Source organism: Mobula hypostoma, chromosome 20 (assembly GCF_963921235.1).
Source record: "Mobula hypostoma chromosome 20, sMobHyp1.1, whole genome shotgun sequence".
NCBI classification, from domain to species: Eukaryota; Metazoa; Chordata; class Chondrichthyes; order Myliobatiformes; family Myliobatidae; genus Mobula; species Mobula hypostoma.
Window position 1 is genome coordinate 16,679,399 of NC_086116.1, and position 23,986 is coordinate 16,703,384.

Sequence of the window (23,986 nt, forward strand, 5' to 3'; positions counted from 1 at the left end):
TGAAAGGTAGTGGTATTCTCCATAACTGTTCCACTTTCTCACATTCTACTTCTCTTTCAAATTATAGTAGCTTAAGTTTATAACTCCTACTTTTGCTCCCTTTCTCAGATGCCACCCCATTCCTTTCTCCTTTCAGACAGTCAAGAGCTGCCAGCATTTGAAGCAGTGGTGAAAGGGTAAGAAGTCAGTGAAATTCAGAAATACTGTCTCACAATTTAGAAATTGCTGCCACCAATTAAGATACTAACAGAAAGAAAGAACAGGAAAGATTTGTTTCATTTGTCTCAAATACATTGAAACATACAGTGAAATGTGTTGTTTGCCTCAGCGAACAACACGCAGACTGAGCATTGCGTTGGGGGCAGCACACAGTGTCACCATGCTTCCAGCGGCAATGTAGCATGCTGACACAATTCATGAACCCTACCTTTATGTCTTTGGTATGTGGGAGGAAACCTGACTACCCAGAGGAAAGGCAGGCGGTCGCTGGGAGAATGTACAAACTCCTTGCAGACAGTGGCAGGAGTTGAACCTGAACCGTGATTGCTAGTGTTGTAAAATGTTATGCTAACAATGCAAGTTCACTTACAATGTAGCTGATAGCTCAGAGGCGAGATCTGCAAATGGTGAAGCATGAGATATAAATGGCCTGTAACCATGGGAGATACATTATCATTTTTCTATGCAGCACCTTTTGCTTTAATTTTCAAATTTGGTTTGAAATAATTAAGTTATGTTCGCTTTTGACTTTGTATTGTGGTGAAATGGTCAGTATCATGATAAACATCAGAGGAAAGGTGAGCTTTATTGGTGCTTGGGGAGATGAAAAGGCAAATACAAATATTGCAATTGGATGAGTTATTTATTGTCAGCTTGACTATTCAGGGATGTCTTGATTAGATCTACCATTAATCTTTCTCCAGGCAACATTAACATTGTTTCAACATGCCAATGATTTTAGCAATCATATTCTTGCTGTGTAGTTTTACATGAGGTATAATGCCTGCATATGGACAGGCTGAGTATTAGGCAATAATCCTTAATGTCCCCAATCGCCATCTCTTGGTTGACAAGATGATTCAGAGCTTTGGAGTTGCAAAGAGTGAAGGCAACATGACTGCCGTAAGGATATCAAGCATTGGTCTATCTATTACGGTGATAACAGAACTCAAAGGCGTGAAATCCATTTTGGATAAAGCTGTAGCTCATTTACTTGGCACCAAGGGTTCAAAGGTTGATTTGTTATCAAAGTATGTATCCATATGCAACTCTGAGATTTGTCTTCTCCAGATAGCCACGAAACAAAGAAAGAACATGAAAGTCGTTCAGAGAGAAACACCAAACCCACCTCCCACACAAAAAAGAACGGCATTCTGATCATCAACCTCCAGGCACTCCTTTCACCACAAAAAATAGAACAAGAATATTGACCCCTAAACCTCCCTTCCCTGCACAAAACGGAACAAGAATATCGACCTCCAAACACCCTCCTCTTGCAACAAAACAGACAAGAAATGGGCCAAAAACACAGAATATAAAAACCGTAAGTCTGAGGAAGTTCTCAGTCCATAAACACAATCATCCAATCCATAACACAGAACCACTGTAACATCTTTTTTGTCAATGAAAGGAGAGCCACCATACGTGTGCAGAGGCCTACCCGCCCACCACAATGAACCACACAACAATAGGCTGCTCACAGGCTCTTTCTCTACAGCAATCAAAATGAAGACAGTTGGCAATGAACTTCTGCTTGCCTTCGGCATTTGCCTTGATGTCTCAACCTTCCTCAATGTTTTAATTGGCAAAATGGAGTCAAACATTGGGTCACACTGCATCTTGAAGTCACTTCACCTCAGGGCAGTCCAAGTATACACTCGCTTCCCAGAATCTTCTTGAAGACTGTGAAGTGCTGGATCATTCGCACAATCTCCAGACTGTAAATCACAGGCTCTAACAGTTCCAGAAACACAGGTAAGATGAAAAACAGATGTAAAAGAAGTAAAATAGACATTTCCATGGGCAATCTGGAAGGTGTTGACTGAGGGAGTGTTTTATGCTGGCACCATCTTGGCCTGCAATGTGCCATATGTTCAGCCATGGCACTCAATGTCATAGAGGAAGTCTGCCATCTTTCCAGTGCTCTATGTCGTTAAACCTGATGTTGTTTGACAAAGGAGGATTAAATGTACTCATTCGCTTTGAACAGAGGATATTATGTCTCCTAGGCAACACAGAATGACAAACAGGGTGTTGTTAATATGTATCTCCAGTTCTAGTTTGGAGATGCTCAATTTATAGAGTCACCTTGAAGATAACCAAAGACCTTCTCTCCTCTCTTCTCTTTCAACAGGCTGAACTATGTGCATTCTCCCAAGCATGCTGGATTCGAAACCTACTAAAACACATACATCTATGAGCAATTGGTTTGTACAGAAACTTTAAAGCTAAAACAATTCTTTAGCCTTCAGAATCCAGATTAACAACTTTAAAGAAACGTGCAATCAAAGCAGCAGCCTATGGAAATAAAGCAGCAACTTCAAATAGTGCTGATGTAGGAAGGGGGAATGAGAGAGGATTGGTGGAGTTGTGAGAGGGTTCCATTTTGCATGCATCCAACTGTGCCTTAAGATACCTATCTGCATTGTATACCAATGTTACAATCTACCTACTCTGTACAATACCAGCTAACATTAGCTATTCACCCGGTGCTGCCTTAGCCAATATTTAATTCAGCATGATTTGCACCATATCAGCATCCTTAATTTGTAAAAAAAAAGTGGCCACCTTAGGACATAATTTTATAGGCATTTACTCCATACAATAACTATATTATAAAACATGCAATGGATTTCTAAACCAGAAACAAAATGAAGGTCATCTGAGAAATACCCTTCAGCAATATCTGAAATGCTTGAACTGCACCAGCTGCTCCAAATGTCACCTCTGCCTACCTTCTAGAAGCTACTGTGCTTGTGGTAGTTTTATTCTAGTGAGGGCAGGGCACATTGCACGAAGTTGACATTGTTACTAACTTTGAAATCCTGCCATGCGAAGCTAAATCTAGATCACTGTTTGTTTTAGCTTTGGGCATTTATCCCAACATAAAGAGAATTGATTCACTGGAAAATGTCAAGTATTTTAGTAATCTTAAACAGTCAGCCAGTCATATCATTATTGATGTGTGAAGAATTAGCAGATATGAAAAAGTATTTTTTTATATGCATGGTAGCTAGAAAAATGTGATTGATCATGTTAGAATAGTTTAATTAAACAGGAGATTACAACGTTAATGGAAGTCTTTCTACTCAGTGCTTTTAGTATTTTTTCCTTACAAAGAAATATAATACATTCACAATTTTCCCAGTGTCTCATATATAGCTTTCATTACTTAACAAATTAACTTCAAATCAAGAAAAAATGAAGAGATAATTATTTTTGTGTCTTTTTTAGTTTTTACAAAGGACATTCAATCACTGCAGTTCATTAAAGATACTGTCAGGTATCAGCAGCATTAAAGGACTTTAAATGAACCTAAAAGCAGAGTGAATACAACTATAAAAGTGCAAATGGGAGGGAATGAGTGTGACTAGCAGTAAAATAAAACCCCACCACTGAGGTAGGAAATAAATTTCCATTTGCATCTTACAATTCCACCAGTGGGATTTATAGAGGGAAACCAATTCCATTTATCACAGTGAAGTGTTGCAGGGATAGGAATCCTTCTGTGATGGTCATCCCATCATGTACAGATATACAGTACTGTGCAAAGGTCTTGGGCACATAGGGTACCTAAGACTTTTTGCACAGTACTGTATTTGTCAATATGGAGAGTGAGTTTATAAATCTGGCAGGAGCAAAGGATGTTGGGAATGGTGAGGGTGGAACGCTGCGGGGGGTGGGGTGTGTGGGATAGGTGGCAGAGAAGGCATGCTAGGGGTGTGGGAGGTGCAGCAGGTGCAGACAGACCCAGCCCTAAGAGACCAGGCAAGGTTATTTAATTCCAAACAATTAGTTTATTGATCATTACAGAATGTCTCTCTGTTGCTTCCCATTTTCTTCCCTGTCCCTTCCCCTTTTCCCAACCATGATTCCCCTCTCCCTGCCACTTCCCATTCTCAGTGCACAAATGAGACCCACATCAGAATCAGACTTATCATCACTCACTTATCAGGAACAAATTTAATATCACCAGCATATGTCACACAATTTGACAATTTTATGGCAGCAGTAGAATACAATACATGATAAATACAGAAAAAACAAATTACAATACATATATATATATAGGTCTATTAAATAGTTAAGTTACAATAAGTAGTAACAAAGTGGAAATAAAAAAGTCGTGAGATGGTGTACATGGGTTCAATATTCATTCAAAAATCCGATGGCAGAGGGGAAGAAGCTGTTCCTGAATCACTGAGTGTGTGCCTTCAGGCTTCTGTACCTCCGTCCTGATGGTAACAATGAGAAGAGGGCATGTCCTGGGTAGTGGGGGTCCTTAATGAAGGCACCGCTTGAGTGTTTGAGTTGACAAACAAAATCTCCTCAAACTCTTTTATAGCCACTGTCTTGCCTTCTTCATAGCTTTATCAATATGTTGCATCCAGGTTAGGTCCTCAGAGATATTGTCACACACTCTACTTCTGATCTTTACAGCTGCATCCATATGTTGGGACTAAGTTAGATCTTCAGAGATCCTGATACCCAGGAACTTGAAATTCCTCACTCTCTCCAATTCTGAACCCTCAGTGAGGATTGGTTCATATTCCCTCACCTTACCCTTTCTGAAGTCCACCACTGACACTGAGCACAAGGTTTTTGCTGCAACACCACTCAACTAGCTGGTATATCTTGCTCCTGTACACCCTCTCCTCTGAGATTCTACCAACAGTGGTTGTATCATCAGCAAATTTATAGATGATATTTGAGCTATACCTAGCCGCAGTCATGGGTATAGGGCGAGTAGAGCAGTGGGCTAAGCACACACTTCAGAGGTGTACCAGTGTTGATTGTCAGCGAGGTGGAGGTGTTATCACCAATCCATGCAGATCGTGGTCTTCAGGTTAGGAAATCAAGGATCCAATTGCAGAGGGAGGTGCAGAGGCCCAGGTTCTGTAACATATTAATCAAGCTTGAGGGAATGATAGTGTTAAATGCTGAGCTATAGTCAATGAACAGCACCCTGACATACGTAGGTGTTTGTTTTGTCCAGGGGATCTAAGGCCATGTGAAGAGCCATTGAGATTGCATCTGCTGTAGACCTATTGTGGCCATAGGCAAATTGCAATGGGTCCAGGTCCTTGCTGAGACAGGAGTTCACTCTAGTCATGACCAACCTCTCAAAGCAGTTCATCACCACAGATGTGAGTGTTACTGGGTGATAGTCATTAAGGCAGATCACCCTATTTTTCTTAGGCACTGGTCTAACTGTTGCCTTTTTGAAGCAGGTGGGAACTTCTGAATGTAGCAGTGAGAGATTGAAATGCCTTTGAATACTTCTGCCAGTTGGTTGGCACAAGTTTTCAGAGCCTTACCAGGTACTGTATCAGGGCCTGCCACCTAGCAAAGTTTCACCCTCCTTAAAGCCAGTCCAATATCGGCCTCCGAGATAGAGATCACAGGATCACTGGGTGCAGCAGGGATCTTCATAGCTTTAGTTATATTCTCCCTTTCAAAGTGGGCATAGAAGGCATTTTCATCTGGTAGTGAAGCATCTCTGCCATTCATGGTACTTGGTTTTGCTTTGTAGGAAGCAATGTCTTGCAGAACCTGCCAGAGTTGTTGTGCCTCTGATGTCACCTCCAGCCTTGCTCAGAATTGGCCATTCACCGTTGAGATAGCCCACTGCAAGTTATACCTGGTTTTCTTGTACAGACCTAGGTCATTACTTACATAGGTCATCACTTAGGTCATTACCTAGGTCATTACTTACATAGGTCATCACTTAGGTCATTACCTAGGTCATTACTTACATAGGTTATCACTTAGGTCATTACCTAGGTTATTACTTACATAGGTCATTACTTAGGTCATTACCTAGGTCATTACTTACATAGGTCATTACTTAGGTCATTACCTAGGTCATTACTTACATAGGTCATTACTTAGGTCATTACCTAGGTCATTACTTACATAGGTCATTACTTAGGTCATTACCTAGGTCATTACTTACATAGACTTAAATGTCATAGATGTAGCCCTCAGCAGACCTCCTGGTTCATCCATGGCATTTGGTTTGAGAATGCACAGGTTTTAATGAAGTTTGTAACAACTGCGGCATAATCATCCAGATTCAGAGATGAATCCCTGAATACAGTCCGGTCCAACTCAAAGCAGTCCCGTAATTCCTTGTCCATACCTTCTTTGGTCCTCACTACTGGTGCTACGGTCTTCAGTCTCGGCCTGTACTCATGTACTGAAGTACATCCAGGTAATCAGACTTTCCAGAATGAAATAACACAGTAGGCATTCTTCAAAGGTTCAATTTAACATCAGAGAAATGTATACAATATACATCCTGAAATGCTTTTTCTTTGCAAAACATCCATGAAAACCGAGAAGTGCCCCAAGAATGAACAACAGTAAAACGTGAGAACCCCAAAGCTCCCCCCCGCCAGCTCACCCCCCCTGTGTGTAAGTGGCAGTGAGCAACAATCCCCCCTTCCCCCACCGGCAAAACAAAAAGTGGACCTGCTACCGAGCACAAGTGTGAGCTAAGCGATAGCAAAGACACAGACCTTGCAGTTACCCCAAAGACTATCACAATTCATCCAGCATTCAGCAACCCAAAGGTTCTTTCTCTCCCTAATAAGGGAGAGGGAGGTTTGTTCCCCCCCACCCCCGGCATTTTCACAGCAAGTGGGAGACATAACAACAACCTGCTGGTTTATGATGTTAAAAAGTCCATTTTGTTACTTCTTACGAGCTCTGTGCCCGAAGATCGTAAAGATCTCAGGTCTTCAGGCCCACGGCGAAAAATTTTCCAGCCTCCCTGACGATGCACGAGTCTCCTACCATGACACCGACCCTCGATCCGCCGGTCTCCAGACCCCCGAGATCTTAGGCTTCCGAACATTAGGCCACCTCACAGGCCTAACCCTTGGCATGCCAAACGTCGGCCGATCCTGAAACCCCGAGATCGGGTCCCATTCCCGCAAAGAAACAAAGTCAGCCTGTAACTCTAGGTCAGGGTCTTCAAAAGAACCCTGAAAGAAAAATAAAAATAATAAAGATGGAAGTTCATCACCGTAGCTGTGAGTGTTACTGCATGATAGTCATTAAGGCAGCTCATGCTGCTCTTCTTGGGCACCAGTATAGTTATTGTCCTTTTGAAGCAGGTGGTAACTTCTGACCATAGCAATGAGAGGGACTGAAAATGTCTTTGAATATCCCCAGCCAGTTGGTTGGCATAGATTTTCAGAGCCTTACCGGGTACTCCATCTGGCCCTGCTGCCTTGCAAGGATTCACCCACTTGAAAGATGGCCTGACGTTGGCCTGAGAGGTCATAGCATCACCGGATGCTGCAGGGATCCTCATACCTGTGATTTTATTCTCCCTTTCAAAGTGAACATAAAAGGCACTGAGCTCATCTGGTAGAGACGCATCACTGCCATTCATGATGTTGAGTTTGCTTTATGATGTAGGGTTTTTTTTGTGACAGCAGTTCATTGCAATACATAAAATTACTACAGTACTGTTTAAAAGCCATAAGTACCCTAGCTATATATGCCTAAGACTTTTGCACGGTATTGTATTAATTTTAAACTGATGGTTTGCTTAAACCTTTATTTCTTCTGCAACATGATTGAATCACAAGATCTAACCAACAGAGTGGGATTTAACACCATCATGTTATATCATGGATGGGAACCAGAGTGCCAGAGCTGACAGTGTGGCTGGGGTGAAAATAAATGATGTTAAAAGTTCAAGCAAATCCGCTAATAGAAAGGTTGTGAGTGGTGGTAAAAATCTTCTGAGGTGTATATATTTCAATGCTGGGAGTATTGCGGGGAAGGCGGATGAGTTGAGGGTGTGGATTGACACGTGGAATTATGACGTTATAGCAATTAATGAAACTTGGCTACAGGAAGGGCAGGACTGGCAGCTTAATGTTCCAGGGTTCTGATGTTTCAGATGTGATCAAGGCAGAGGAATGAAAGGTGGGGGAGTAGCATTGCTTGTTAGGGAAAATATTACAGCAGTGCTCAGGTAGGACAGATTAGAGGGCTTGTCTACTGAGTCCTTGTGGATGGAGCTGAGAAACAGGAAAGGTGTGGCCACATTAGTGGGATTGTATTACAGACCACCCAATAGACAACGAGAATTGGAAGAGCAAATCTGCAGAGAGATAGCAGGCAACTGCAGGAAACATAAAGTTGTGGTGGTAGGGGATTTGAATTTTCTATATATATTGATTGGGACTCCCATACTGTTAGGGGTCTAGATGGTTTAGAGTTTGTAAAATGTGTTCAGGAAAGTTTTCTAAATCAATATATAGAGGGACCAACTAGAGGGGATGCAATATTGGATCTCCTGTTAGGAAACAAGTTAGGACAAGTGACAGAAGTCTGTGTAGGGGAGCACTTTGGTTCCAGTGATCATAACACCATTAGTTTCAACTTGATCATGGACAAGGATAGATCTGGTCCTAGGGTTGAGGTTCTTAACTGGAAAAAGGCCAAATTTGAAGAAATGAGAAAGGATCTAAAAAGCGTGGATTGGGACAGGTTGTTCTCTGGCAAGGATGTGATCGGTAGGTGGGAAGCCTTCAAAGGAGAAATTTTGAGAGTGCAGAATTTGTATGTTCCTGTCAGGATTAAAGGCAAAGTGAATAGGAATAAGGAACCTTGGTTCTCAAGGGATATTGCAACTCTGATAAAGAAGAAGAGGGAGTTGTATGACATGTATAGGAAGCAGGAGGTAAATAAGGTGCTTGAGGAGTGTAAGTGGTGCAAGAAAATACTTAAGAAAGAAATCAGGAGGGCTAAAAGAAGACATGAGGTTGCCTTGGCAGTCAAAGTGAAGGATAATCCAAAGAGCTTTTACAGGTATATTAAGAGCAAAAGGATTGTAAGGGATAAAATTGGTCCTCTTGAAGATCAGAGTGGACGGCTATGTGCGGAACCAAAGGAAATGGGAGAGATCTTAAATAGGTTTTTTGCGTCTCTATTTACTAAGGAAACTGGCATGAAGTCTACGGAATTAAGGGAAACAAGTAGTGAGATCATGGAAACTGTACAGATCAAAAAGGAGGAAGCCCTTGCTGTCTTGAGGAAAATTAAAGTGGATAAATCCCCGGGACCCGACAGGGTGTTCCCTCGGACCTTGAAGGAGACTAGTGTTGAAATTGCAGGGGCTCTGGCAGAAATATTTAAAATGTCGCTGTCTACAGGTGAGGTGCCGGAGGATTGGACAGTGGCTCATGTTGTTCCGTTGTTTAACAAAGGATCGAAAAGTAATCCGGGAAATTATAGGCCAGTAAGTTTAGCGTCGGTAGTAGGTAAGTTATTGGAGGGAGTACTAAGAGACAGAATCTACAAGCATTTGGATAGACAGGGACTTATTAGGGAGAGTCAACATGGCTTTGTGCGTGGTAGGTCATGTTTGACCAATCTATTGGAGATTTTTGAGGAGGTTACCGGGAAAGTGAGTGAAGGGAAGGCAGTGGATATTGTCTACATGGACTTCAGTAAGGCCTTTGACAAGGTCCCGCATGGGAGGTTAGTTAGGAAAATTCAGTCGCTAGGTATACATGGAGAGGTGATAAATTGGATTAGACATTGGCTCAATGGAAGAAGCCAAAGCGTGGTAGTAGAGAATTGCTTCTCCGAGTGGAGGCCTGTGGCTAGTGGTGTGCCACAGGGATCAGTGCTGGGTCCATTGTTATTTGTCATCTATATCAATGATCTAGATGATAATGTGGTAAATTGGATCAGCAAGTTTGCTGGTGATACAAAAATTGGAGGTATAGTAGACAGTGAGGAAGGTTTTCAGAGCCTGCAGAGGGACCAGCTGGAAAAATGGGCTGAAAAATGGCAGATGGAGTTTAATACAGACAAGTGTGAGGTATTGCACGTTGGAAGGACAAACCAACGTAGAACATACAGGGTTAATGGTAAGGCACTGAGGAGTGCAGTGGAACAGAGGGATCTGGGAATACAGATACAAAATTCCCTAAAAGTGGCGTCACAGGTAGATAGGGTCGTAAAGAGAGCTTTTGGTACATTGGCCTTTATTAATCAAAGTATTGAGTATAAGAGCTGGAATGTTATGATGAGGTTGTATAAGGCATTGGTGAGGCCGAATCTGGAGTATTGTGTTCAGTTTTGGTCACCAAATTACAGGAAGGATATAAATAAGGTTGAAAGAGTGCAGAGAAAGTTTACAAGGACGTTGCCGGGACTTGAGAAACTCAGTTACAGAGAAAGGTTGAATAGGTTAGGACTTTATTCCCTGGAGCATAGAAGAATGAGAGGAGATTTGATACAGGTATATAAAATTATGATGGGTATAGATAGAGTGAATGCAAGCAGGCTTTTTCCACTGAGCCAAGGGGAGAAAAAAACCAGAGGACATGGGTTAAGGGTGAGGGGGGAAAAGTTTAAAGAGAACATTAGGGGGGGCTTCTTCACACAGAGAGCGGTGGGAGTATGGAATGAGCTGCCAGACGATGTGGTAAATGTGGGTTTTTTTTTAACATTTAAGAATAAATTGGACAGATACATGGATGGGAGGTGTATGGAGGGATATGGTCCGTGTGCTGGTCAGTGGGCTAGGCAGAAAATGGTTCGGCACAGCCAAGAAGGGCCAAAAGGTGTTTCTGTGCTGTAGTTTCTATGGTCCTATGGTTTCTATCCCCTCAAAACTAATCAGTAACCTCCATAACCTGGGCCTCAATATCCCCTTGTGCAATTGTATCCTGGATTTCCTCACTTGTCGGTTCAAATTGGCAAAATTATCTCCTCCACAATCTCCCTCAGCACAGGAGCTCCGCAGGGATGTGTACTTAGCCCTCTGCTCTACTCGCTTTACACCTATGACTGTGCGGCTAGGTACAGCTCCAACATCATATGCAAATTTGCTGATGACATCACTGTTGTGGGCTATATCAAAGGGGGTGATGAATCAGCATACAAGAGGGAGAATGAAAATTTGACTGAATGGTGTAATAATAATGTTATCTCACTCAATGTCAAAAAGAACAAGGAACTGATTGTAGCCTTCAGGAGAGGGAAACCAGAGGTCCATGACCCGGTAATCATCAGAGGATCAGAGGTGAAGAAGATCAGTAACTTTAAATTCCTGGGTGCCACTATCTCAGAGGACCTGTCCTGGACCCATCATATAAATATTATTGAGAAGAGAGCATGACAGCGCATCTACTTCCCCAGGAGTTTGCGAAAATTCGGCTGACAAACTTCTATAGATTTGTGGAAAGTGTGCTGAGTGGCCTCTTTGCATGGGAACACCAATGCCTTTGAGCTGTAAATCCTACAAAAGGTAGTGGGATTTGCTGAGAACATCCCAGGTAAAACCTCCCAAGCATTGAGCACATCTACATGAAACATTGCTGTAAAAAAGCAGCATCCATCATCAAAGATCCTCACCGACCAGACCATGCTCTTTTCTCACTGCTCCCATCAGGTAGGAGGTACAGATACCTCAGGATTCGCACCACCAGATTCAAGAACAATTATTACCCCTCTGCCATCAGGCTCTTGAACAAAAAGGGACCGCTACATTCATTAAAGGACTCTATTATATTGTTACTTCATGCTCGTTATTTATTGCTATTTATGTCTGCATTTGCAGTTTGTTTACAGTTAACAGTTTAGTTACTGTTCTATAGATTTGCTAAGTATGCCAACAGAAAAAGAATCTCAGGGTTGCCTGTGGTGACATCTATGTACTGTGGTAATAAATTTTATCTTGTACTTTAAATTTTTAGTAATTGCACTGCTAAATGTCAGAATAATGACATTTTCAAAGATTCATAACAGATGCCCAGAATGAAATGCAGTAGCCAATGTTAGAAGATACAATTTACATAAAGTGATCTAGAACAGTTCATTGATAACCCTATATTCGCATCAGGGAGGGATAATGCAGCAACCATGCCAGGATCAAGACTGAAAAACCGTTACTTTTTCCAAGCAGTAAGGCTGATCAACACCTCGTGCCCAAATGCAACCCCACCACAACCACTACTTTATCACTTTTGTCAGTCACTTTATGTAGACACTCCTGTGCCTAGCATACAATCAATCAATCAATCTATGTACATAAGCTGGCTCATGTATTTATATGCATTTTTGTATTATTGTGTTCCTTAACTGAGTGTTTTTTTTGTGTGTGCTGCATTGGATCCAGAGCAACAGTTATTTCCACAAGACCATAAGACAAAAGGAGCAGAAGTCGGCCATTCGGCCCATCGAGTCTGCTCCACCATTTTATCATGAGCTGATCCATTCTCCCATTTAGTCCCACTCCCCCGCCTTCTCACCATAACCTTTGGTGCCCTGGCTACTTAGATACCTATCAATCTCTGCCTTAAATACACTCAATGACTTGACCTCCACTGCCACCATGGCGACAAATTCCACAAATTCACCACCCTCTAGCTAAAAATAATTTCTTCACATCTCTGTTCTGAATGGGTGCCCTTCAATCCTTAAGTTATGCCCTCTCATACTAGACTCCTCCACCATGGGACACAAATTTGCCACATCCACTCTGTCCATGCCTTTCAACATTCAAAATGTTTCTATGAGATCCCCCTTCATTCTTCTAAACTCCAAGGAGTACAGTCCAAGAGCAGTCAAACGTTCCTCATATGTTAACCCTCTCATTCCCAGAATCATTCTAGTGAATCTTCTCTGTACTCTCTCCGTCAGCACATCCTTTCTTAAATAAGGAGCCCAAAACTGCACACAGTACTCCAAGTGAGGTCTTACCAGTGCCTTATAGAGCCTCAACATCACATCCCTGCTCCTATACTCTATTCCTCTAGAAATGAATGCCTACATTGTATTCGCTTTCTTCACCACCGACTCAACCTGGAGGTTAACCTTAAGGGTATCGTGCACGAGGACTCCCAAGTCCCGTTGCATCTCAGAACTTTGAATTCTCTCCCCATTTAAATAATAGTCTGCCCGTTTATTTCTTCTACCAAGGTGCATAACCATACACTTTCCAACATTGTAATTCATTTGCCACTTCTTTGCCCATTTTTCCAATCTATCCAAGTCTCTCTGCAGATTCTCCATTTTCTCAGCACTACCGGCCCCTTCACCTATCTTTGTATCATCAGCAAACTTAGCCACAAAGCCATCTATTGCATAATCCAAATCGTTGATATACAAGGTAAAAAGAAGCGGCCCCAACACGCACCCCTGTGGAACACCACTGGTAACCGGCAGCCAACCAGAATGGGATCCCTTTATTTCCACTCTCTGTTTCCTGCCAATCAGACAACGCTCTATCCACGTATGTAACTTTCCCATAATTCCATGGGCTCTTATCTTGTTAAGCAGCCTCATGTGCGGTACCTTGTCAAAGGCCTTCTGAAAATCCAAATACACAACATCCACTGCATCTCCCTTGTCTAGCCTACTGGTAATTTCCTCAAAAATTGTAATAGGTTTGTCAGGCAGGATTTTCCTTTAAGGAAACCATGTTGAGTTCTGCCTATCTTGTCATATGCCTCCAGATATTCTGTAACATCATCCTTGACAATCAACTCCAACAACTTCCCAACCACCGATGTCAAGCTAACAGGTCTATAATTTCCTTTTTGCTTCCTTGCCCCCTTCTTGAATAGCGGAGTGACATTTGCAATTTTCCAGTCCTCTGGAACCATGCCAGAATCTATTGACTTTTGAAAGATCATTGTAAATGCCTCCGCAATCTTCACAGCTACTTCCTTCAGAACACGAGGGTGCATTCCATCTGGTCCGGGAGATTTATCTACCCTTAGACTATTCAGCTTCCTGAGTACCTTCTCTGTCATAATTGTGACTGCACACACTCCTCTTTCCTGACATCCTTGAGTATCTGGTATACTGTTCGACTTTACACTGGTGTACTGGAAATTACCTTAAAACAATCTTGACATGAAGTACATACTATATGCAGTAACAACGTCTCTTGCCTCAGTACCAAGAATATACTTATACCAAGCGTCTCAACAATTAATTTGAAATTGTAACAAAAACATTTCAATTTATAATTTGAACGAGTGCTCAATGGTTACCGGAAGCCTTAAGTGCAGTGACAATCCTTCTGGCAGACTATGCCATTCAGACTATCGATGAGCAAGGAAGGTGCTGGTTCATTAGGAGAAATCGTACGCAATACAAGAGCACTGCACTGTTGAAGAATCCACTTTTATTTCCATCAAGTGTAGACATGAAAAGTGAACAGGTGCAGGGCAGAAATAGCAACTGGGGAATGGAATTTCTGGATGGCTGTCCTTGGGTGTCTTTCTTGCACAATGACAACTAATACCATGATTTTTTTAATTATCTTCAGCCGCAGAGATGCATCAAAATGATTTGGTGACTGAAAACAAATGTTGTGACAGACCCCAGGGAAACCTGAAAGAGTGCAGTTGTCCCACACAAACACAATTGGAGAATGCAAGCTTGGGTGCTTGAGGCTATTCACAAGCCCCAAAGTACACAGACCCTGCACACACCTACACCTGCATCCAGACACAATCCCTGCGCACATGTGCTGCTGCTGCTTGCCGTCTGAATTAGGATTTTTTTTGGGTTGTTATTCAGTTGTTCAATAAACTCTTTACGTCTTATTAATGTGCAGATACTACAGTTACCTGTTTATTGGGCCAAAATCTTAAGGGGAAAAATGCACTTATTTGTGTAAACACTAATTACTGTGCTATACATATTGACATAACACACTAATTATGGAACCTAATAGTCTTTGAAACAGATGTTGTTTCAGTGGCTGTCGATGATTAAAGTCTGTCCATACCTCTACCTGCGTCTATACCCAGTCGAATACTTTGCCCACATCTTTGCAATACCAGGACTGCAGCTCTATCAAAACCTGGTGCTTCATCGGCACAGCGTCGCCATTGTACTTCTGACAACAGTTCTGGTCTTTATAGCTCTTGAGATCCACACTGAAGCAAACAGAGGGACGCTGTAAATCCAGACCGCACAATCAGCAGTAGGTCTGCTTGCACAGGTACCGCCGTTTCCGAGCGGTTCCGTTTCCCCTCCCGTCCCGAGTCCCGAGTCCGGAGTCCGGGTCGAGTCCCGCCACGCGTTTACCCACAATGCCGCGGGTTGGCGGCCGTGCCCGGTGAGAATTTGAACCCGGGCCCGCGGGAGCCATGTCCACCAAGCCTCTGAGGATGTGAGTGCGCAGGGAGCAGGGTTGCGGGGTGGCTCGCCGCTGAGACAGCGTGTTACTCTCCGCGGTAGTGGGTGTGCGAGCCCGGGCCTCCGCTGCGTCAGCGTGTACCCTCCGCGGTAGGGGTGTGCGGGTGCGAGTCCAGGCCTCTTGGCTAGAGGGGCGTGCGAGGCAGGGCTTTCGCGGGGCCGGGTTAGATTCACCGCCGGGAGTGTCTGATGACCAACCCGTATTTCAGCAGCATAGGGGCAGCTGACGGCTTGGGCCCGGGGTCCGGGCTGGTGTTCCAAGTAAAGCTCCGACGGCTTCACGCTTTAGCTTGGGATACTAGTTGCGAGGTTCCGGGCTTCTAATTTGCCTGAATTCCGAAGTTCGGGCAGGCTGTGACTTTTGTGCAAAGAGCTTTAAGAGCATGGTGACAGTAGGCCACGCGGCCAGTCATTTTACTTTTCTATCCCATCCCCAGTCACTGGATTCGCCCACTCTTAAATAATCTATATTTTGCATGTTGTAAATAGGAACGTGATCTGAGATTCGAGGATTAATGTCTAGTATTGTTACTACCAGAGCTAGTGAGGAGTGATTGTGTTTAAAGAAAATTTTTACATGGTTTAATCTTTAAACAGAGTGATTCCTCTGTAACACACAAAATGATGGAGGAACTCAGCAGGTCAGGCAACATCTGTGGAAATGAACAAACGGTCGACGTTTCGAGGCCCTTCATGAGGACTGGAAAGGAAGGGGGAAATCGTCAGAATATAAAGGTGGGATGGTAGTGAGAGAGGATAGCAAGAAGGTGATAGGTGAAGCCAGGTAGGTGGGAAAAGTAAAGGCCTGAAGAAGGTATCTGATAGAGGAGAGTGGGCCATGGGAGAAAGGAAAGAAGGAGCAGAGAAGAGGTAAGAGGCCAGAGTGGGAAATGGAAGAAGAAGGGAGGGAATTTTTTTCCTTTGGAAGGAGAAATCTATATTCATACCATCGGATTGAAGGCTATCCCTACAGAATATAAGGTGTTGCTCCTCCACCCTGAAAGTGACTTCCTGCCACAAGAGGAGGCCATGAGCCGACATGTTGGAATGGGAATTAAAATGTTTGGCCACCAGAAAGTTCTACTTTAGGCAGATGGACCTAATTTAGGTAGATATTCCTCGTAGTTGGGTGGTTGGAGGCAGCAAGGCGGGTTATCAGTGTATAGTAAGTTGTATTGTTTAAGATTTCATGTAGAACGTCCATGCAACCTACTGTACCTGATTTGGAGTTATTCAGGTTGGCATTCCAGTGATTCAGTAGCATGGTCAGTAGAATTGCTTGAGTATGAAGTTGCAGTTGGTATGGTATTGTCATTTGCCTTCAGGGAAGCAAGCATGCTTCTGTTACTCCTTGTCTGCCAAAATATCATTGCATGTTTCTGTAATGTGCATGTGGACATGTTAATGACGTGCATTTTTGCTTCATCAGTTTCTGAAGCAAAATAGAATATTCTGACGTGGTATTCTGTAGTAGCTATGTTGCTGCATCAAGGGAGAATGGATGTTAATGCTTCAGTAATGTGTTAAATAGTTATGAAATATGAAGCCTGTTACCAAGTTAGTACTTTTGACATGCATTGAACAAATTTTGTATTTTAAATTTAATTTGCGTCAACTTAATCTCTTGTGTCTTAGATTCCCGGGTGAAAAAGATCCTGTCTTTCAAAAATATATTAAAATGCTTGAAATATTCAGCAGGTCAGGCAGCCTCTATGGGCAGAGAAACGCAGTTTAATGTTCTGCCCAATGATGCTGTGTGTATTTGATGGTTAGGTTTTTCTGTGAGAAGGTTGGGTGGCATGCCTGAGGCATTATGCATGTTAGCTATACTTCGGTCCCTTAAAGACTGAAATGGGGAAAAGTTATTTTTGTGAATAAAGCAATGGTAAAGAAAGTAAATAAATGTTTTGTTTTAGTACTATCTCTATTGAATATTTCGCATACATCACCATTTGACAACACAGTAAATGTTGGAAAATGTCCTACTCTCAGAAATTTCAGCCTGCAGTTATTTGGATTTTCAAAAGGCTTTTGACAAGGTCCCACACAGGAGATTAGTGTGCAAACTTAAAGCACACGGTATTGGGGGTAAGGTATTGATGTGGATAGAGAATTGGTTAGCAGACAGGAAGCAAAGAGTGGGAATAAACGGGACCTTTTCAGAATGGCAGGCGGTGACTAGTGGGGTACCGCAAGGCTCAGTGCTGGGACCCCAGTTGTTTACAATATATATTAATGACTTGGATGAGGGCATTAAATGCAGCATCTCCAAGTTTGCGGATGACACGAAGCTGGGTGGCAGTGTTAGCAGTGAGGAGGATGCTAAGAGGATGCAGGGTGACTTGGATAGGTTGGGTGAGTGGGCAAACTCATGGCAGATGCAATTTAATGTGGATAAATGTGAAGTTATCCACTTTGGTGGCAAAAATAGGAAAACAGATTATTATCTGAATGGTGGCCGATTAGGAAAAGGGGAGGTGCAACGAGACCTGGGTGTCATTATACACCAGTCATTGAAAGTGGGCATGCAGGTACAGCAGGCGGTGAAAAAGGCGAATGGTATGCTGGCATTTATAGCGAGAGGATTCGAGTACAGGAGCAGGGAGGTACTACTGCAGTTGTACAAGGCCTTGGTGAGACCACACCTGGAGTACTGTGTGCAGTTTTGGTCCCCTAACCTGAGGAAAGACATCTTTGCCATAGAGGGAGTACAAAGAAGGTTCACCAGATTGATTCCTGGGATGGCAGGACTTTCATATGAAGAAAAACTGGATGAACTGGGCTTGTACTCGTTGGAATTTAGAAGATTGAGGGGGGATCTGATTGAAACGTATAAAATCCTAAAGGGATTGGACAGGCTAGATGCAGGAAGGTTGTTCCCGATGTTGGGGAAGTCCAGAACGAGGGGTCACAGTCTGAGGATAAGGGGGAAGCCTTTTAGGACTGAGATTAGGAAAAACTTCTTCACACAGAGAGTGGTGAATCTGTGGAATTCTCTGCCACAGGAAATAGTTGAGGCCAGTTCATTGGCTATATTTAAGAAGGAGTTAGATATGGCCCTTGTGGCTACGGGGATCAGGGGGTATGGAGGGAAGGCTGGGGCGGGGTTCTGAGTTGGATGATCAGCCATGATCATAATAAATGGCGGTGCAGGCTCGAAGGGCCGAATGGCCTACTCCTGCACCTATTTTCTATGTTTCTATGTTTCAAATGAAACGGTATTGATAGAAATAAGAAATTGCATTTTATTATCCACTTGATTTGAATTCGGGCCAGATTCTGTAATTTTTTAAGTTTGTAAAATAAATCAAAATATTTTTCTATTCACATTTACAAATATAATTATTAATTGAATGACAAAGATCCATTTTCTGATGCAGCTGTCCAGAGAAGTTAAATTTTTATATTTGTTAGTAAACTTTTCTTCCTTTTTATTTGAGTTTGACAACACTTTTTTTGTGCAAAAGCAATTTAAAAAAGTACCATGATTAATATTGATTCTGGTCTGATTCATAAAAATATTCAGACATTGGCAGTTTTGCTTTGACACACATAAAGTATTGTCTTGTTAACCGCATTCAAGAAAGGCCCGAGCTGCTTCCAGGTGCATTTTAAATGTGTTTCGTACATGCTCTGAGAGACACCTACATCTTCAGATGCTGCACAACCAGACCAAAAGGGGAAACTTGAAATGTGCCTTTACTATAGTTGTACAAAAGTTTGGAACTCTGGATGAAGTTAATTTTGTCAGTGGATGAATGTGCTCTCCAAAATGGGGTTTAGGAAGGAAATCTTTAATTGGATGCAATTGCTGTACACAGACAACTGGTCTGTAGGACAGTTAAGTTGCCAGATACAAAACATAACATCTGGAGTTGGACAAATGTACCCCCTCTCTGGTCTTGTATGTTGTGTTAAGTATTTTGACAAATTTCTCATGAGTGATGTGGGCATAAGAGCACCCTGACCATAGAAAATTTGGATGGACGAATGGTCTGCTGTTAGTGCAAGGAGTTTGGGCACACACGAAGAACTGATGGAACATACAGCCAAGATTTAAGAAATTGAGAAATAATTTCTCAAATTAAGGCATTTGAGAAATTGGGAGTGATATCCCAGTTTCATGTCAGAACCATGTCATCAGATGTAATATTGCTCAATATTGCTCTGCGCAGCACTGGTATGGTCCATATCTCCTGTTCTTACATGACTTGAATTGACTTCCATTACATCTGGAAATCCAGAGTGGATCATGTGTGTTGGAATGCGATGTGCAAAGAAAAATGCTTTCCAGAGAAAAAGGCTTTTATCCTGATGGCTTTGTGTGCGACTCCAAGATGTGCATAAATCTTGTTCACTTTCCCTGTGTTCCAGTGGTGTGGAAGACTGGCTATGTCATGTTGCTGAGGAGTATTCCCTCACTGAGAAGTTTCAGCAGAAATATATTTTTGACTGACTTGATTAGGCAGGTAGTGTACTTCATGCTTTTCAGAAAAGTTGAATGTTCAACCCTGTCATTGGTTTTCTGAGAAAATTGTCAAAGTAAATAGACATACTGCCTATGCCTAGTACTACGCTATAAACCATGTATCAAACTTATTAGTGGTGAAAAGGGCCTTTCACTGCAGTTCAACACAGATCTTTAATGCACAGCTGAAGTCTTAATCTCGCTGTAGGCTGACTGATGGGTGTGATGTTTGTAAGACTCTCCTACATCTTCAAGAGTGTGAAATTGCTAAGAGTTCTGGTAAGAGATGCAGAGATCTTTGGCAAGGTTAATCGTGAGCAGTGGCTTAAGTCTGTACCTCATGGATAATTCCCAGGGATCCATATATCAACTGGTCATATACAGGTCAAATATCAACTGCTGTTAGAAAATCAACAGTGTGAAAGATGCACTTCGGTCCACTGACACTTTGTTGGTTTTCCAGTATAATGACATGGTTAGCAACTGAATGCTGCCAACTGACACTGCGAGGAGGGGGAAGTACATGCTGCTGGTGTATGATGCAGCCTTGCAAATCTGTGGAGAAGGGCCACAGTGCATGCCATTGGAGGGCTGTGTCATGTGTCGTAAATCCTTTTACCCATTCTAGTGTTGGGAATGAAAATTATGACTTTTGTGAGTGTAAGCATTATTAGTAATTATAACAATATGCTTAGAATAAGAAATTGCCCCAATAAGCTTAATCTTTTTTGGTAGATTTGAAACACTTTTCCCCATCAGAGGGCAAGAGGTGAATGTCTTGTATAATTGCAAATTTTATGAATTAAAAATAGATTTTGGGTGGGTGTTTAGTTGGCAGATGGAATTTCTTTGAAATATTGACAGACAAAAAGGAAATTCAGTTACCTGGTCATTGCACATGGGATAGTCTCTTGAAAATGTGGCATTATGTCTGTTATGGTCTTGCAAGCAGATTAATAATGGAATAAGAGTTTGATTCAAACATGTGGAACTAGTTTTCATTATGTTGCAATCTCGGGACAGGCAAGTCAGTAATACGGTGTATATTACTGAAGGAAACTTTCTAGTCTCTAATAGGGAGATGTGTGGTTCAAACCTTTCTAAAAAGATTTAAACTTTCAAGGCAAATGATATTTTTGGCTCTCGGCTTTCGCTGCACCTAATAATAATATGTATAACTGTTTCCTCTTCAGTCTTTTGTTATTAATTGGCTGATGTATTGACTTCTAGTTTTATCTAATAACGGGATTGTGTTGGTTTTAACAACATAATGGTGTACGTTTCTTTGACTTTTCAGACTGGCTTGTGGCGATGTTGAAGGGAAATTGAATGTATTGTTTAACAGAGTACGATCAATTCAAAAGAAAAGTGGAGATTTTGATGTGAGAACATTTTTGTCTATAAACTGGTTTTGTCAAGTGATCTTGTACTTCACTTTTAAAAGTAATTGAAATATTATGTGTATTAGCAAGCTCTTTGGCTATTAAGTGTAGTTATTGTAATTCTGTTCCAAACTAAGCTGGTGATGGATAAAAATGTGAATTATATTTAAGCTTAGCACAATTTGGCCTCTTGTGGTTAATGTTATTTGTAAAGTTGATTTCAGTTCTGGGGTCATGGTTCTACATTGAAAGTATAATTTCTTATATAAAAAAAAAAGAAAGCAGCTATACTAAGTGAAAAATCTCATTTTGATCTCCTTTCACTTTTTAAAAATTGCATGTTGGAACATTACGTTTGGATTTAAGCTGATAATCTAGGATTTATCATCCCTTTAAAATGACTTAAAATATACCATGTTATGAGACTTTATTGATAAGTATGATATTTTTGTTTGTTTTTTTGTGTACCAGAAGTGGAATTAAAATTCTGAACTTGTTTAATTTTTTTTAAAGAAAAATTTTTAATTGGTGGACTAGAAATTGATAATGTAAATTCATGAAAAATGACAAATAATGAAGAACAGTGTTCAAAAGCTTTTTATTTGTTAACATCAGCATTTTGGATGGCATAGAAAAATGTTATTTTTCTTGTTTATTTTTATATTTGTAGCTGCTACTGTGTGTAGGAAACTTTTTTGGAACCACTGCAGAGGCAGAATCAGAATGGGCAGATTACAAATCTGGAGCCAAGAATGGTAAATGAGTAACTATTTATATCTTTTTAATATTCATTTGGTGTTGGAAATAGAATTCACACTACTTGGGCTTGTCATAGTAGACAGGCCATCTGTTAACAATAGATAATTTTAATCAAAAATCTTTATAACAAATGTGGTGCTAGCAGCACTTCAATTATCTTGGCCACCTCATGCAGACTTGTTCAATAAACTCTGCTGCAGTAATTGTTAACACTTAACTTTTGCATGCTGATTTTTACTGTCTGATTTAGGGCAATTTTTTTGGTGGTTCAGCTGTTCAATAAACTCTGCATTTTATGAATGTGCGGGTGAATCTATTGTCAGCCAGAAAATTTTAAAAACCTCCCATTGTAGATATATTTTGTTAAAACGTCAATTAGTATGGGGCCTGTATTCTGGAACTTGAAAATCTCTGCAACAGAAAATGCATTAATATTTGTAGAGCATTTTCATCCTGCACAACTTTGAACAAACCAAAGGAGGATGGTAGCATTGCCATATGAAACATAAATATTAGAACTGTTGTATAACATTATCTTACTGGGAGAGTTGATGAGAAGAAAAAAAGTAGGATCTGTGTAAATGGATGGTTGGTTCTCAGTCTAGAGGTGAGCCAAAGGGTCTGTTTCTGTGTTGTGTATTTCTATCACTCTGAATGTGATCGATGGTTGAAGTAAAGGGAAATATAAAAGCCTACACCTCTGAGAATTTATGCGTGTTATAGTTATGATGAAGTTTTCTGATGACTCTGCCATAGTTGGATGCATCAGCAAGGGAGATGAGGCTGAGTACAGGGCTGTGGTAGGAAACTTTGTCACATGGTGTGAGCAGAATTATCTGCAGCTTAATGTGAAAAAGACTAAGGAGCTGGTGGTAGACCTGAGGAGGGCTAAGGCACCAGTGACCCCTGTTTCCATCCAGGGGGTCAGTGTGGACATGGTGGAGGATTACAAATACCTGGGGATACGAATTGACAATAAACTGGACTGGTCAAAGAACAGTGAGGGTGTCTACAAGAAAGATCAGAGCCGTCTCTATTTCCTGAGGAGACTGAGGTCCTTTAACATCTGTTGGACGATGCTGAGGATGTTCTACGAGTCTGTGGTGGCCAGTGCGATCATGTTTGCTGTTGTGTGCTGGGGCAGCAGGCTGAGGGTAGCAGACACCAACAGAATCAACAAACTCATTCGTAAGGCCAGTGATGTTGTGGGGATGGAACTGGACTCTGACGGTGGTGTCTGAAAAGAGGATGCTGTCCAAGTTGCATGCCATCTTGGACATTGTTTCCCATCCACTACATAATGTACTGGGTGGGCACAGGAGTACATTCAGCCAGAGACTCATTCCACCGAGATGCAACACAGAGCGTCATAGGAAGTCATTCCTGCCTGTGGCCATCAAACTTTACAACTCCTCCCTTGGAGGGTCAGACACCCTGAGCCAATAGGCTGGTTCTGGACTTATTTCCTGGCATAATTTACATATTACTATTTAATTATTTATGGTGCAACTGTAATGAAAACCAATTTGCCTCGGGATCAATAAAGTATGACTATGACTATGAGGAACACTTCTGCATAACCAATCTGTATTGTTGGAGCTACTATGGATTTACCATACTCCCAATATAATTTCCATCCATGTTTTAATACATTTAAGTTTTGTTTAACACTTTACCGATGGGCTTCAACTTGAACTAAATGTGCAAACAAAATACAGAAACTGGGTAGATATGAATTTTCTTCCCTGTGCAGTTGAATAAGAGTGTTCCTTTGGCGTCATACTTCTTTGACATGTATGGATTTCCTTTTTCCAGCTCCAATACAAACTTGTATATTGGGTGCCAACTCTCAAGAAACCACAAAATATTTCCCCACTTTAGATGGATGTGAACTGGCGGAAAACATTACATATTTAGGTATGTTCCATGTTCTCGTCAGTTGAATTATCCATATTATGGTAATGTG

The 23,986-nt window shown here is 41.6% G+C and overlaps 1 protein-coding gene and 1 long non-coding RNA gene across 3 annotated transcripts in view; one reads left to right on the top strand and one right to left on the bottom strand.

The window, feature by feature from the left end:
* LOC134359350 (uncharacterized) overlaps positions 1–15,133 on the bottom strand; it is a 30,163-nt gene extending 15,030 nt beyond the window's left edge. For both annotated transcript variants that reach the window (XR_010021091.1, XR_010021090.1), the window contains exon 1: positions 14,999–15,133. This is a non-coding gene — a long non-coding RNA (uncharacterized LOC134359350). The remainder of the gene's footprint in view (positions 1–14,998) is intronic.
* Positions 15,134–15,247: 114 nt separating this feature from the next.
* Positions 15,248–23,986, top strand: part of cwf19l1 (CWF19 like cell cycle control factor 1) — a 32,534-nt gene continuing 23,795 nt past the window's right edge. The window contains exons 1-4 of the mRNA XM_063072468.1: positions 15,248–15,385; positions 21,177–21,261; positions 21,932–22,016; positions 23,836–23,937. Of these exons, the coding sequence (XP_062928538.1) occupies positions 15,363–15,385; positions 21,177–21,261; positions 21,932–22,016; positions 23,836–23,937 (295 nt within the window). The 5' untranslated portion in view covers positions 15,248–15,362. The remainder of the gene's footprint in view (positions 15,386–21,176; positions 21,262–21,931; positions 22,017–23,835; positions 23,938–23,986) is intronic.